This window comes from Staurois parvus, unplaced genomic scaffold (assembly GCF_062004578.1).
Source record: "Staurois parvus isolate SC_StPar_1 unplaced genomic scaffold, SC_StPar_1.0 ptg001132l, whole genome shotgun sequence".
In the NCBI taxonomy this organism is placed as follows: Eukaryota; Metazoa; Chordata; class Amphibia; order Anura; family Ranidae; genus Staurois; species Staurois parvus.
Window position 1 is genome coordinate 1,919,500 of NW_028318928.1, and position 15,783 is coordinate 1,935,282.

At 41.2% G+C, this 15,783-nt stretch overlaps 1 protein-coding gene across 1 annotated transcript in view; it reads left to right on the forward strand.

Annotated features, from left to right (window-relative positions):
* Window positions 1–15,783, forward strand: part of LOC149439386 (GTPase-activating protein and VPS9 domain-containing protein 1-like) — a gene marked incomplete at its 3' end in the record, with an annotated part of 92,300 nt that overhangs the window by 58,738 nt on the left and 17,779 nt on the right. The window contains exons 4-6 of the mRNA XM_089659093.1: window positions 2,713–2,799; window positions 4,950–5,084; window positions 7,603–7,786. Of these exons, the coding sequence (XP_089515219.1) occupies window positions 2,713–2,799; window positions 4,950–5,084; window positions 7,603–7,786 (406 nt within the window). The remainder of the gene's footprint in view (window positions 1–2,712; window positions 2,800–4,949; window positions 5,085–7,602; window positions 7,787–15,783) is intronic.

Here is a 15,783-nt window from a genome sequence, read left to right on the forward strand (position 1 = left end):
GATCCTGGACATGGGCTTCAAATGTCATATTTATCTTGTCAAGCCGCTCCTGAACAACAAACAATGTCAGAAGCGTCTTACCTGGGCTAAAGAAAAACAGACCTGGTCTGTTGCTCAGTGGTCCAAAGTCCTCTTTTCTGATGAGAGCAACTTTTGCATCTCATTTGGAAACCAAGGACCCAGAGTATGGAGGAAGAATAGAGAGGCACACACTGCAAGATGCTTGAAGTCCAGTGTGAAGTTTCCACAGTCTGTGTTGATTTGGGGAGCCATGTCATCTGCTAGTGTTGGTCCACTGTGCTTCATTAAGTCCAGGGTCAACGCAGCCTTCTACTAGGAGATTTTGGAGCACTTCATGCTTCCTTCCGCAGACGGGCTTTATGGGGATGCTGACTTCATTTTCCAGCAGGACTTGGCACCTGCCCACACCAAAACCAAAGCACCAAAACCTGGTTCAATGACCGTGGGATTACTGTGCTTGATTGGCCAGCAAACTCTCCTGACCTGAGAATCTATGGGGCATTGCCAAGAGAAAGATGAGACATGAGACTGAACAATGCAGAAGAGCTGAAGGCCGCTATTGAAGCATCCTGGTCTTCCATAACACCTCAGCAGTGCCACAGGCTGATGGCTTCCATGCCACGCCGCATTGAGGCAGTAATTGCTGCAAAAGGGGCCCAAACCAAGTACTGAGTACATATGCATGCTTATACTTTTCAGAGGTCCGATATTGTTCTATGTACAATCCTTGTTTTATTGATTGCATGTAATATTCTAATTTTCTGAGATTGTGGATTTGGGGTTTTCATGAGCTGTAAGCCATAATCATCACAATTATGACAAATCACGGCTTGAACTATCTTGCTTTGCATGTAATGAGTCTATCTCATATATTAGTTTCACCTTTTAAGTTGCATTACTGAAATAAATGAACTTTTGCACGATATTCTAATTTTTCACGTTTCACCTGTATATACCATAGTTTGTAGACTATAACTTTTTTACAGACTAAATAATATACACTGATTTGGGTTATTTTCACCAAAGAAATTCTGCTGTATACATATTGGCCTAAATTTATAAAGAAAAACTATTTGCAAAATTTTATAACCGAAACAAAGAAAAACATTTTTTTTTCTAAATTTTTGGTCTTATTTAGCAACACATAAAAAAAAATCGGTGATTAAATACCACCAAAAGAAAGTTCTAGCTGTGTGAACAAAATACTAAAATTTAGTTTGGGTACAACGTTGCATGACTGTCATTCAAAGTGTGAGAGCGCTGAAAGCTGAAAACTGGCCTAGGAAGAAAGGGGTAAAAGTGCCCGGTATAGAAGCGGTTAAAGTAATATTAAAGGCTTTTTTTATTAAAACGATGTTATACTTGCCTGCTCTGTGGTATGATATTGTACAAAGCAGTCCCTTGGTGGTCCCCGTCGGCGCTGTCCTCTTTCTTCCGAGTGACCCCAAAGCAAGCCATTTGCTACAAGGGCACCTTTGTGGGTATGCTCCTCCTAAAGTTGTGGGACATTTTTTTAAACCGAATACAGAAAATGCACGAAGGTTAAAAATGTTTTGATTATAGCACACTAAACTTGAGATCCTAAGACTTTACTGGAGTTTGACTTTAGCGTGGAACTTAACATTTTTTGGGCCCCCAGAGCTTTTGCCATAATGTGCACAGCATACTTGCATCTTATAGCACACTTACCCACCAAAGTGCCCTGCTCCAGTGATGTGGTGTCCATGCTCCCCCTGGTTGCTCTGTCAACATCACTGCCATGTGTGCATAGGACATCTTCCAGGTACCTGGTGTTTACTCCAAGCAGCATTTGGCATACAATGAGAAGAAAATCCTAGTAGGCAGGGAAAGCTCTTCTATGGCTGAAGCTGAAGAAACATAAAGAGCCTTTTCTGCCATTGAACCCTATATGCTAGTAGTTTTTGCAAATATAGCTATAGTTCTGCTTATGGGCTTGTTCACACTAGCTGTTTACAGCTCCTCTCCCCCACAGCGACTCCCTTTAGATTCAGAGTCAGCAGCTGGGTGTGTATACATGCCGCGGCTGCAATGCTTCGTGGCTGCTGCAGGAATTCTACTTCCTGTCGCTTTCGGCGAGCGCTACCACCCACCAAACATGACCTATTCAAATGAATGGGGCCACTCTGCAATGGCATGCAATGTGTGTGGTTGCAGTATGCTAGTAGGGGTTTAAAGCGGGCGATGAAGAGGTGATGCAGTGCCTCCTCACTGTCTGTCAAATGCTCTCTGAAGAGCGATCTGAACATGGTTCAGTCTAAGAGGGCAAAGCTAGTGTGGACGAGCCTTCAAATTCAACAAGACACCATGGTAGTTGTGTGAAAACCTTTTTATTCGTGCTTGAAGTGTTACATTTATCTTTTAACTTTCAATAATTTTAAACAGTTATTGGATATTTTTGGACCTATTGAAAAAAACCATCAAAGATGCAAGGGTTTACCACTTTAAGGAGGAAAGTGTAAACCACTTTTATTGTGCTGACCACATTAGCATCCTGGCTTAACTGTAAAGGCTGTAGTCTTCACTATAGTATCAAAGAGAAGATTATTTAAAAGAAAGGTTATTGATGTGTTTTTGGCAGGAGGTAGGGGCTTGAATGAATGCATCTAGTTTGAATTTCGATCTCTTGTAACAAGCCAGTCATTCAGGTCGTCTTCCGCTTCTATGCTCTAGGTTGGCCGCCTCTTGCAGCAGTTGGCACTGACCGGATTCGAGGAAGTGGATGCACGCAGCAGGAACAATCTCAGCAAGTTTGATAAAGTAAGTATTTCGCAGACAGCGAGTAAGAAGCCTGAAGATTGAGCTGTGTTCCCTCAGATTTGTTTTAGCAGGAATTGGGTACCTGTTTAACAAAGGTTTTGTAAATGTAATTTGTCGTTATTTATTTTGAAATATGGCACATGAACATTTTATGTTTTGCTGCCAGTAGTTGGAGGTCGTAGTGCCTTTCCCTTGTTCTGTTTGTTAGCACCTCTGTTATAAAAAGCCTGTTCAGACCTCAATAGCTCAAATTTACACCCCAATGAATGATTCAGGTGGGTAACTCACCTCCCATCCTCTCCCTCACTGCCTGCTATACTGCTATATTCAGAATGGGCAGTATCAAACATTCTGAGTGTTTCAAGGCCAACAGTTTCTGCTTTTCTTTTTATTTTTTATTTTTTTTTTTTCCTTCTCCCTAATCTAAAATAATGAATGTAGTGTCATGCGTGCAGTCTGTTTTTACTAAACTAATACCAATTACTTAAAAGAGAAGTATGGACTTTAAAAAAACAAAACAAAAACTTATACTCACCTATGTGGATACAGCATCGGATCAAGAACAGCGATCGCTCAGTTCTCCCCTCCGCTCTTAGCAGAGAGCTGGGACTTTCTGTCTTCGGCTCTCTGCTCTGCCTCGGCTCGCTGCTGTGCACCTCCAGCGCTCACTGGATCGCTGGGCTGTGGAGGAGGTGGGAGCAGCTGCTCAGGCTTTTGGTGGATCGCTGTGAAGCTGAGCCAGGTGCTGGTCCAGGGTACTGGGTGGATCCTGACCATATGGTCGGGATCTTTCCAGAGCCTGGACTAGCTCTGTGACGTTAGCCAATAGCGGGCTAAAGCCCAGATCACAACAGTGCAGAGCGTTCAGCACTCCTGTGATCCATAGGAGATGTATATCCAAAAGAACTGTGGCTATACTTCTCTTTTCCCTACTTAGTGGGGGAAAAAGTTATCTGAAAAGTCCAAAGCAGACACCATAGGGATCATTGTCTTATCTTGCAGTGCCATTTAATCTCTTGAAGATGCTATGCAAACACAAAACGAAAAACCCATGTACAACAAATATTTTTGGGACTCCTATAAATTGCCTAACAGCATAGTACCATATATTTAAAAAAAAAAAAAAAAAATCCTATAGATCCCCTTGAAATATGTGCTTTGGGTTGGCTTATTCTCTGTTTGAAGTTGAAGAGGCAGGGTGATGTCACACTCTCCACCCTCTCCAGTCAGAAATCCCTTTTGCTTTTATTGCACAGTACAGCCATGCAAAGCAGTGTGATTACAGTGAAGCGCATACACATCCCCCTATAAAACAACTTACTGCTAACCCTTTGATCGCCTCACATGGTAACTCCTTCCTGCCCAGTGCCGTTAGTACAGTTTGCTTTTTTTCTTTTTTTTTTTTAGCACTGATCACTGTATTGGTGTCACTGGGGATGTCAGTGACACCAAGTCAGTTCCCCCCCGTGTCAGCATGCACGCCGCAATCCCGCTATAAGTCGTTGATCACCAACATTACTAGTAAAAATATATTTTTTAAAAAGCCCAGTATATATGCCGCCATTTGTAAATACTATAACTTTCACATAAACCAATTAATTTACACATATTGGGTTTTTTTTTTTTTTTATTGGCACAGATATGTTGCAGAATAAATTCTGGCTTAAATTTATGACTAAATTTGAAATTTTTAAAAAAAAAGTCAAAAGTACAGTTTTTTTCCTCAAAATTGTTGGTTGTTTTTTTTTTTTCATAGTGCAAAAAATAAAAACCGCACAGGGGATCAAATACTGCAGAAAGGAAGCTCAATTTGTTGGAAAAAAAAGGATGTAAATTTTCATTTGGGCGCAGTGTTGCATGACCTCGCAATTGTCAAAGTAACACAGCTCAGGAAGGGGGGTAAATCCTCTGGAGGGCAAGAGGTTAAGTGAGCAAAGACTATTTTCTAACTAGGGACCTGTCACCCTGTCTATCCTAATCTGTATCTCATTTCATTTTTTGGCCATGGGCATAGAAATTTGGCCTTTGGCACTTACCTATGGAGAACAGAGCATTATGTTGTAATTCGAAATGTAATCTGAAAGGTTTTAAGATATTCATGTTAAGCAGATGTAGTTCATACTTCATGTTTGTTTTTCCTTTCTCTGTAGAGCTGTGTTGCTGCATTTCTGGATGTTGTGATAGGAGGACGAGCAGTAGAAACCCCACCATTATCCTCTGTGAATCTGCTTGAGGGCCTAAGTCGCACCGTTGTCTACATGACGTACAGCCAACTGGTCACTCTGGTAAGTATCCAAATATTTTTCTACTTGTGATTGAAACGATATACAGTTGTGTTCAAAAGTTTGCATACCTTGTCAGAAATTGTGAAATTTTGGCATTGATATTGAAAATATGACTGATCATGCCAAAAAATGCTCTTTTATTGAAGGATGATGATCATATGAAGCCATTTATTATCAAATAGTTGTTTGGCTCCTTTTTTAAATCATAATAACAGAAATCACCCAAATGGCCCAGATCAAAAGTTTACATATCCTGGAATGTTTGGCCTTGGTACAGACACACAAGGTGACACACATGGGTTAAAATGCCAATTGGAGGTTAACGTCCCACATCTGTGGCTTTTTAAATTGCAATTCGTGTCAGTGTATAAATAGTCAATGAGTATGTTAGCTCTTACGTGGAAGCACTGACTAGGCTAGAAACTGAGCCATGGGGATCAGAAAGAACAGTCAAAAGTCCTGCGTAACAAGGTAATGGAACTTTATAAAGATGGAAAAGGGCATAAAAAGATGTCCAAAGCCTTGAATATGCCAATCAGTACTGTTAAATCACCTATTAAGAAGTGGAAAGTTCAGGGATCTCTTGATACCAAGCCAAGGTCAGGTAGACCAAGAAAGATTACAGCCATAACTGACAGAAGAATTGTCCGGGATTCAAAGAAAAACCCACGGGCAACCTCAAAAGACATACAGGCTGCTCTGGAAAAAGATGGTGTGGTTGTTTTTGAAGGAGCACAATATGATGACACTTGAACAAAAATGAGCTGCATGGTCGAGGTGCCAGAAAAAAAGCCTTTACTGCATCAATGACACAAAGGCCTGGTTAGGCATGTCAAGGTGTTGTCAGGCATATTGTAACCGGGCTTTTTTGTGGCATTGGTGCAGTAAAAGCTTCTTTCTGGCACCTCGACCAAACAGCTCATTTTTGTTCAAGTATCACTGTATTGTACTCAAAAACAACCACACCATCTTTTTCCAGAGCAGCCTGTATTTCTTTTGAGGTTGCCTCTGTGTTTTTCTTTGAATCCCGGACAATTCTTCTGTCAGTTATGGCTGCAATCTCTTGGTCTACCTGACCTTGGCTTGGTATCAAGAGATCCCCGAACTTTCCACTTCTTAATAGGTGATTTAACAGTACTGATTGGTGTATTCAAGGCTTTGGACATCTTTATATGTCCTTTTCCATCTTTATAAAGTTCCATTACCGTGTTACGCAGGACTTTTGACAGTTCTTTTCTGATCCCCATGGCTCAGTATCTAGCCTAGTCAGTGCTTCCACCTAAGAGCTAACATACTCATTGACTATTTATACACTGACACTAATTGCAATTTAAAAAGCCACAGATGTGGAACATTAACCTCTAATTGGCATTTTAACCCGTGTGTGCCACCTTGTGTGCCTGTACCAGGGCCAAACATTCCAGGGTGTGTAAACTTTTGATCTGGGCCATTTGGATGATTTCTGTTGTTATGATTTAAAAAGGAGCCAAACAACTATTTGATGATAATAAATGGCTTCATATGATCATCATCCTTCAATAAAACAGCATTATTTGGCATGATCAGTCATATTTTCAATATCCATGCCAAAATTTCACAATTTCTGCCAGGGTATGTAAACATTTGAGTACAACTGTATACCAATAAATATATTGTTGTGAAGTCTGTGCTGGAAGACTTCCCTCTGCTAGATACTGTAGTGGCAGTTCTGAACGAGGAGTGGATAGCTGTATATAGCCCCTGCATGTGTCACTGACTGCAGGGTCATCATCCCAACATATCTTGGTACTGGCCTTTGTCCAGTCTTTCCCTGTGTGCTATCCATTCTTCTAGAACATTTTTTGTTGCACATACCCTACATATTTTAATCCAGGAAGCTTGCTGATTTTTTTAAATGACCGTTTTTTAACTCTTCAAAATCACAATGTTGTAGTTGCAAAAGACCAGCTCAGAAATCTAAATGGTTCTTGATGATTGAGTGTATAGGGTTCTAGAATAGAAATCTGTCCCTACTAGTTTACTTTTCTAATATAGACTTGTAGTCGGCATTTCATGTGTATTCTGGCAAATGTTCAGTAAGCTGAGTGAATCATTTAGCATGTGGTGTGAATTAGGCAAATCAGGCAAATTGTGATTTTTTTTTTTTTTTTCCCTCTATTTGTAGAGCAATTTCTCAATTTGAGCAACTTTCATAATTTAGGTCAGTCGTCAGATTAGGTCAGATGTGGCCCTTTGTTTATATCTGGCCCTTGGGGCACTATTCCACCAACTGACACCGATGATGGGGCACCATTTCCCCTACTGACACTAATAATGGGGAATTATTCATCTCTTTGAGATCAATAATGGGGCACTATTTCTCCCATTAAAGCCAATGATGCGGCACTAAAGCTGGTGCATTTTCTGCTCCCACAGGCCAGTGTGGGCCCTCTAAAGCCTAAACTGTCCCTTTGCTTGGAAAGTTTGGAGACCACAGATTTAGATGATAGAATTAATGCTGATCCTGCTTTTCTTGCAGCTGGGATTCTTGCGCATTGTGATCTCTAGCGATCATTTGCGTGAAGAGGACCGAATGGCCTTGGAAAACCTTTTGGCTACAGTGCCTCAAACTAAGCCAGGGAAGAATGATACTACGCCTTACAGCACTCCTCAGCTGTCCCCTGCTACCACACCAGCCTGCAGGAAGAACAGATTGCCTATAGGTGAGTAGAACATGCACACACAAACTGAATTCTTGTTAAAGTGTACCTGTTCCTGCACACAACAATCAGCCGTTTTTGGTGTAAATAATTTTACAAATACAAAGTATTGATTCTTTAGTTGGTGAAATAACACAAAGGGCCTGTTCACACTACGTGCAGTAATAGTTTTCTATGTGCCATGTTCACACCAGAATGTAGTGTTTCACTGTGTTACAGAGCTGTGCAATATTATGCAACGAGTTTCCATGTTGCGCCTCTCTGGATGGCCGTACGTGTCACCACGCAGTAAGCACAGCAAATGTGGTGACACAAATGAAGTGTTGCCTTGTGCACTGTTATAAAGTTCAGGAAATAAACAGGAGCTGTGTGATACAATAAAACACACATCACACCGTCACCTGCTGCACACCTCTGCAGCCCATAATGGCTGCTGCCTGCACACTAAACCGCTGTGGTTTAGTGTGTGGGCTAGTGTGAACAGGCCCTGAAAATAGATCTAAACTCTACATGGATGACATATAGTCTGCTAATTTACTGTGGGGTAGATTTACTAAAACCGGACCATTCAGAATATGGTGCAGCTGTGCATGGTAGCCAACCGCTTCTATCTTCAGCTTGTTTAATTAAGCTTTGGCAATACAACCTGGAAGCTGATTTCTATGCAGAGCGGCATCAGATTTTGCACTCTCCAGTTTTAGTAAATTAAACCCCTGTGTATTATAAATGGTTGCAATGGTTGGAACAAGAATATACATGGTGGCAAGATCACCAGGCTTTTGGTTTTTTAAATAAAAGCTGCAGGCTTAAAAAAGATTGAAAACCAACTTTTTAAAACTTACATTTAAAAGGTAAAATCTTATATTTAATTCATTAGGTTTAAATTTACTTTAAAGCCGTATTAAATCCAGAACCATAAATGTAATGTATTGCAGCTTACCAGTTATTGGATGTGGTGTCTGAATTAGTTTTCTCTTTTTATCTTCTTTCCCGTTTTCACCTGGTGATCTGGCCAGTAAACACACCTCATGTGTTCCTACTGTGTCTCCCTGCTCTGGATGATGAAACGGGGCACCTTTTGGACAGAAAATGAGGGGGGGGGGGTAGATGTACTAACCTATTTAGATACTTACAATTTGAACACAACTTCTAGCTTATACTTCCTAGGCAGTTATTTTTTTCTTTCTCTTTTGGGATAAAGGTTTTACATAATTAAAAGCTGATCTTTGTAAGCACCCAAGTCAGTGGTAAATGGTTTGTCTCAACCATCTAACTAATACATCTGCTGGAGAGCTCTTGACAAACACACTTACAGACCCCAATCTAAGAATTGATCAGCTGCAATAAGTGTTTTCTTTGGAGTTTAATACCTCTTTAACGTTTATTTCCACTTTTGCAGCCAAATTGGGATAATATCTACTTAAAAGAAAAAAGTTAGAAATTAGTCATTTGTGATGCTTATTGGATATAAACAGCATATGTATGGCCCTTTAGAGTTGGGGGGAAGTAAATCAGAGTTGGTGGGAGCGGAATTGCAACAATAAAGGGCGAAAACATATGGGGGTAGATTTACTAAAACTGGAGCAATCCGAATCTGGTGCAGCTGTGCATGGTAGCCAATATGCTTCTTACTTCAGCTTGTTTACTCTAAGCTTTGGAAAGAAACCCTGGAAGCTGACTGGTTTCTATGCAGAGCTGAACCAGATTTTGCACACTCAAGCTTTAGTAAATATTTCCCTTGTTTGAATATCCAGTGACCTAAAGTAGGGTATACACAATATGAATATCAATCAAGGGAAGAAGTGAGCGCTTTAAATGGACAAGCAGCTGAAACACATAGGAACAACCAAAAAAAATTCCTCATATAAATATAAAGTGCAGCGCTAAAAATGTGACATAAAATTAAAAAGGGGGGAAAAAACAAAATAAATCAAAATAAGTCCCAATGTAAAAAAAGTCCCAATAAAGATGACTTCAGGTGGCCGTGCACACTGGTCAGAGGTGCATGCAATGTGGCAGAGATGGAGTTCAAGATGTAGTCAGGGAACAGAAGTAGATGCAATCCCTGGATCAGTGAAGATCCTCAGACCAAAGCAGCACACGTTCCACTAGACAGCAAGGAAGAAATCACAGCTCCACCGGAGAAAACCACCACTCCTCCACTTCACATCAGCGGTATCTAGGAGGAGATACTCCCCGCAGAGGAATCAAGAAAAATGCCCATGGTGAGGTATAATCGAATAGGTTTAATTAATATAAAACAGGATGCATCCAGTAGCAATCAAGTAAAGAAGCACACGGCTAGCAAAGCAAAAAGCTAGCAGCAAAGCAAACAGGACTAACCGTCCTGTCAGATGTAGTGGCCGCCGGCTACCGCTGATGTGAAGTGGAGGAGTGGTGGTTTTCTCCGGTGGAGCTGTGATTTCTTCCTTGCTGTCTAGTGGAACGTGTGCTGCTTTGGTCTGAGGATCTTCACTGATCCAGGGATTGCATCTACTTCTGTTCCCTGACTACATCTTGAACTCCATCTCTGCCACATTGCATGCACCTCTGACCAGTGTGCACGGCCACCTGAAGTCATCTTTATTGGGACTTTTTTTACATTGGGACTTATTTTGATTTATTTTGTTTTTTCCCCCCTTTTTAATTTTATGTCACATTTTTAGCGCTGCACTTTATATTTATACAATATGAATATCCACTGGCTCAGCAGGAACCAGTAGACATTCAGACCGTGTGTCCAGCTGACCTTCTGACAGAAGCCAGTCTAAGGACCAGCTTTTGTCGAAGGGACATGCTGGAAAAACAGCATCTGATCAGCCCTGGCAGCCCATGGCTGCGAGTACTAATCAGTGTATTATGGTGGGAGCAGTCCTGTCAGAACACAAAGGCACAGGGGGAGATGGCTGCACTAACATCATTTGGCACGGCAATCTCTCAGTTCTTTTTCCGTTCAGCCTGTTGAGGTGAATGAAAAGAAACTAACTGCATGTACCAAGCTTAACCCCTTCGTGCCGGTGCCTCTCGGCCCTTTAAGTGTTTCAGAAGGCAGGGCGGGGTTTAGGGTCATGTGACTGCTATGACACGCCATCACGGCGGTCACATGATCAGGAAAGGTCCCGATTGAAAGAGGAGACCTTTCCGTGAGTTCCAGACGTGTGCTGGGAGTGTGTAGGGCGTGCGCTCTCAGCAAATATGTTCTTTTTTAATAGAATGCAAATGTGTGGCCGCTCGGCGTCTAGGCCCAAATGCCGGGAGGCCGCACATTTGTGTTCGGCCGGCGTGAAGAGGTTAAACATCTAGACATGTCTGTCTCTGTATCACCCTGTGCGCTGTGAAGGCGAAACACATGTTGTACTTGATGTACAGTGGGGATCGAAAGTTTGGGCACCCCAGCTAAAAATTTGTATTAATGTGCATAAAGAAGCCAAGGAAAGATGGAAAAATCTCCAAAAGGCATCAAATTACAGATTAGACATTCTTATAATATGTCAACAAAAGTTAGATTTTATTTCCATCATTTACACTTTCAAAATAACAGAAAACAAAAAAATGGCGTCTGCAAAAGTTTGGGAACCCTGCAGAGTTAATATCTTGTACTGCCCCCTTTGGCAAGTATCACAGCTTGTAAACGCTTTTTGTAGCCAGCCAAGAGTCTTTCAATTCTTGTTTGAGGCTTCTTTGCCCATTCTTCCTTACAAAAGTCTTCCAATTCTTTGAGATTTCTGGGCTGTCTGTCACGCACTGCTCTTTTAAGGTCTATCCATAGATTTTCAGTTATGTTGAGGTCAGGAGATTGTGAAGGCCATGGCAAAACCTTCAGTTTACGCCTCTTGATGTAATCCCCCCCGTGGATTTCGAGGTGTGTTTAGGATCATTATCCATTTGTAGAAGCCATCCTCTCTTTAACTTCAGCTTTTTCACAGATGGCATCAAGTTATCATCCAAAATTTGCTGAAATTTTATTGAATCCATTTTTCCTTCTACTCGTGAGATGTTCCCTGTGCCACTGGCTGCAACACAACCCCAAAGCATGATTGATCCAACCCCATGCTTAATAGTTGGACAGAGGTTCTTTTCATTAAATTCTGTGCCCCTTCTTCTCCAAACGTACCTTTGCTCATTCCGACCAAAAAAGTTCAATTTTAACCTCATCGGTCCACAGAACTTGTTTCCAAAATGCATCAGGCTTGTCTATATGTTCATTTGCAAAGTTCAAACGATGATTTTTGTGGTGAGGACGTAGAAGAGGTTTTCTTCTGATGACTCTTCCATGAAGACCATATTTGTACAAGTATCTCTTTATAGTGAAATAGTGTACCACAACTCCAGTGTCTGCCAGATCTTTCTGGAGGGATTGTGCAGTCAAACGTCGGTTTTGAATTGTTTTTCTCACAATCCTGCGAGCTGTTCTGTCTGATATTTTTCTTGGTCTTCCAGATCTTGCTTTAACTTCCACTGTTCCTGATGACTGCCATTTCTTAATTACATTCCGAACAGAGATTATTGACATCTGAAAACGCTTTGCTATCTCCTTATAGCCTTCTCCAGCTTTGTGAGCGTCAACTATTTTCAGTTTCAGTTTTCTAGACAACTGCTTAGAAGAACCCATGGTGCTGATTGTTGGGGCAAGGTCAGATGAGTCTGGGCATTTAAAACCTTTGAGATTGACATCACCTGGTCTTCCCAGACGATGATTGAGAACAATCCATGACACTGGCAGGTCTCAGCTTTGCAAAGGGCGCAGTGCTATAAATTCTGCAGGGTGCCCAAACTTTTGCAGACGCCATTTTTTTGTTTTCTGTTATTTTGAAAGTGTAAATGATGGAAATAAAATCTAACTTTTGTTGACATATTATAAGAATGTCTAATCTGTAATTTGATGCCTTTTGGAGATTTTTCCATCTTTCCTTGGCTTCTTTATGCACATTAATACAAATTTTTAGCTGGGGTGCCCAAACTTTCGATCCCCACTGTACAATACTTAAAGCACATCACAATACAGAGCAATCCTCCACCGTATTTTGCATTTCTTGTTTAGACAGACAGGAGTCTTATAATGAGAGCTATAGGAAGGGATGGAGATTTTTTAGCAATTGGTGCCCTGGCTTTTGGGAGAGGAGCCTATACTTCATGATTTTTGCATACTTATATGTGCTTAAAGTGATTGTAAAGGCAAAAATGTTATTCAACAAATAAATGTCAGGCTTACCTGCTCTTTGCAATGGTTCTTCTTTGGCCTTCTTTTGGCTCCTCCTTCCCACCAAGTGCCCCCATAGCAAGCTGCTTGCTATGGGGGCACTCAAGGGTGCTCACTCATAAGCTGGTTCTGTGTGTCCGTTGACACACACCGAAGCTTGGCTCCACTCCCTGCTTCTCCTTCCTTTCTATGATTGACTGCAGCATGAGCTACTTGCTCTCACTGCTGCCTCCTTGTCCAACAAGAAGAGAGAGCAACTGCTCTTGTGCACATTTCTGATTCGAGATCAGGTTCAGGTACGTTTAAGGACGGGCTGTGGAGGGTGGGTGATCCTGGACTAAGACTGTATTTTGCATTAATGCAGAGAATGCTCGAAGGTAAAAAACCTTCTGCCTTTGTAAACCACTTTGAAGCACTCAAAGGCAATATCCATTTATTACATCAGGTCTCCACTTCTTTTAGTCCTCATGCACACGGGACATTTTTACAGTGACTGTTTTTGGCTTTTGACATTTTTTTCTACAGCCAGTAAACTCCCCAGCATGTTATCCTATGTGTCCATGCACACGTTTTTTGGCTGGAAAAAAACCCAGGACTAGTTGGTTTCTAGCGGAGTTTTTAATCTGTAAAAATGCTCCAACGCTGAAAAACACTGCAAAACGCAGTAAATTGCAGCAAACAGGCGTTTTGAACTGCCACAAAATGCTAATGCAAAAAACACTAAAAACGACTGAAAAACTCCCGTTTTTAACATGACTTTACACAGCTAACGTTACTAGCGGTATTAAAACGCCCAGTGTGCATGGAGCCTTAAAAAGCTGTGAAAGTGTATGGGCCTGGGCACTTGTCCTTTTTATATAAGTTTAAAGCAGTGGTTCTTAACCTGGGTTCGATCGAACCCCAGGGGTTCGGTGAGTCAGTCTCGCGGGTTCGGCGGAGGTGAAGACCCACACCCGACTCATATGATTCGTGCAGTAAATATTCATTATTATGTTTTTGTGTGAAAATCATGTTTTAATGGTTTTGTTCTTTGTTCTTAATGGTTTTGTTAATTTTGTGCACCTATGTATAAATATATACCTAAATATATACCTATGTTTTGAATTTTAAAAATCATATTTTATTTTTCCAATTAAGAAGGGTTTGGTGAATGCGCATATGAAACTGGTGGGGTTCAGTACCTCCAACAAGGTTAAGAACCACTGGTTTAAAGTGTTCCTAAACCCAGGCCTGCTTTCACTATATCTGATCTCCCACTGTACACACTACATGGAAATGCAATTATTTTAGTAATTATAAACTACTAAATACCTTTTCTCATCAGCAGTATATAGCAGTCTTGTAACTTCTATCAGTGTCCAGCTGAGCACTTGTTAAAGCTTGCAGGAGTTTTCATTCTCCTCTGACTGTCCTATGAGGCAGATTAACCCCTGACCCTCTGGACAGTGCTCGTTGGCCCTGTGCTGATCACATGCACACTTCAAAAAAAAAAAAAAAAACTCTATAGCAATACACACTAAACTAAGCAGTGTCTCCCAGAGCTCTGTGCTGTCAGATGGATCGGGAACTGTGGAAGAAGGAGAGGATCAGAGAAGTCAGGATCAAACATCCTTTTTACACAATGCGGAGGAATAACCCCTTAGGTTCCACAGTGAGTATAACAAGCATGCTTTACTGCACATACAGACTGATTTTACTGTTGTGGGTTTAGTAACACTTTTAAGCACAACCAATTAAAAAAATTACTGTAAAAGGAAAAGCACCTTTTGGGGAAGAAAAAAAATAATATACTTACCTTACTCCTGACTTCTGCACCACAGAAGGGTGGTCTTTAGGACAGGGTCCTAAGAACACTAGGATGGAAAGTATACTTTTTCTGCAGGCTTTTTTTTTTTCTTGCAGCTTCAATGCAGCAATTTGTAAAGGGTTGGGCTCAATACCTGCTTTAGGCAGAATTAGACATGACTAGAAGAACAATATTTAAAGTATTACCTATACTCGCCAGGAAGGTGTTTGGTGGTAAAAGTGATTAAGTGGAATTTCAAATCTGAACTAACTGTAAGCCTACTTCCAGCCCCATTCTAAGCCTAATCTATCTAACCCTGTGAAGAAAAGATCCCTGTTCTCACCTATTCTGATGCCGCTCTGGTCCAGTCTCCATTGGCAGCTTCTGTGTAGAGAGAGGAAGCCGACGACTGGGAAATAGAGGAGAGGATGTCACCCATAGACTTACTATGGAGCATCTGTTGTTGGCTGCCTCTGCTCTACACAGAAGCCACCACCGACAGCTCCGCCTGGTACCAGATTGGAGTGGCTTCAGAATAGATAAGTACAGGGTGGATTTGATTTAAATCACTAGTGAAAAAGCTTGATTTAAATCATAATTTTTAAAGAGCACCTGTCATCTCCGACTCTCTGTTGACTCACCGACCGTCCCATTCACTTTAATGGGGTGGCTGGTGATGCGGCAGTGACACAACAAGGTGAGGGATGTGGAGGCAGCAGGTGAGTGGATGCCCGCTAACAGGCGCTGCCATGATTGATGTAAAATGACAGGTGCTCTTTAAATGTAAGGAATCCAACTTATTCTTGCTGGTAGTTAGAATCTTTAACATTTGCAGACCAAATGAAGGTTTCCTTTTTAGAATAATAAGCTGTCTGGTTAGTAAAACAGCGATATCAGAACAGATTTTAGGTTAATTGGTTAATCACACATAGCTGGAGAACTACTCACATTCTTTTGTTTCATGTTTTTTCTCATGGTTACTGTGAAATTGTGCGAATGCATCAATGCAGTGCA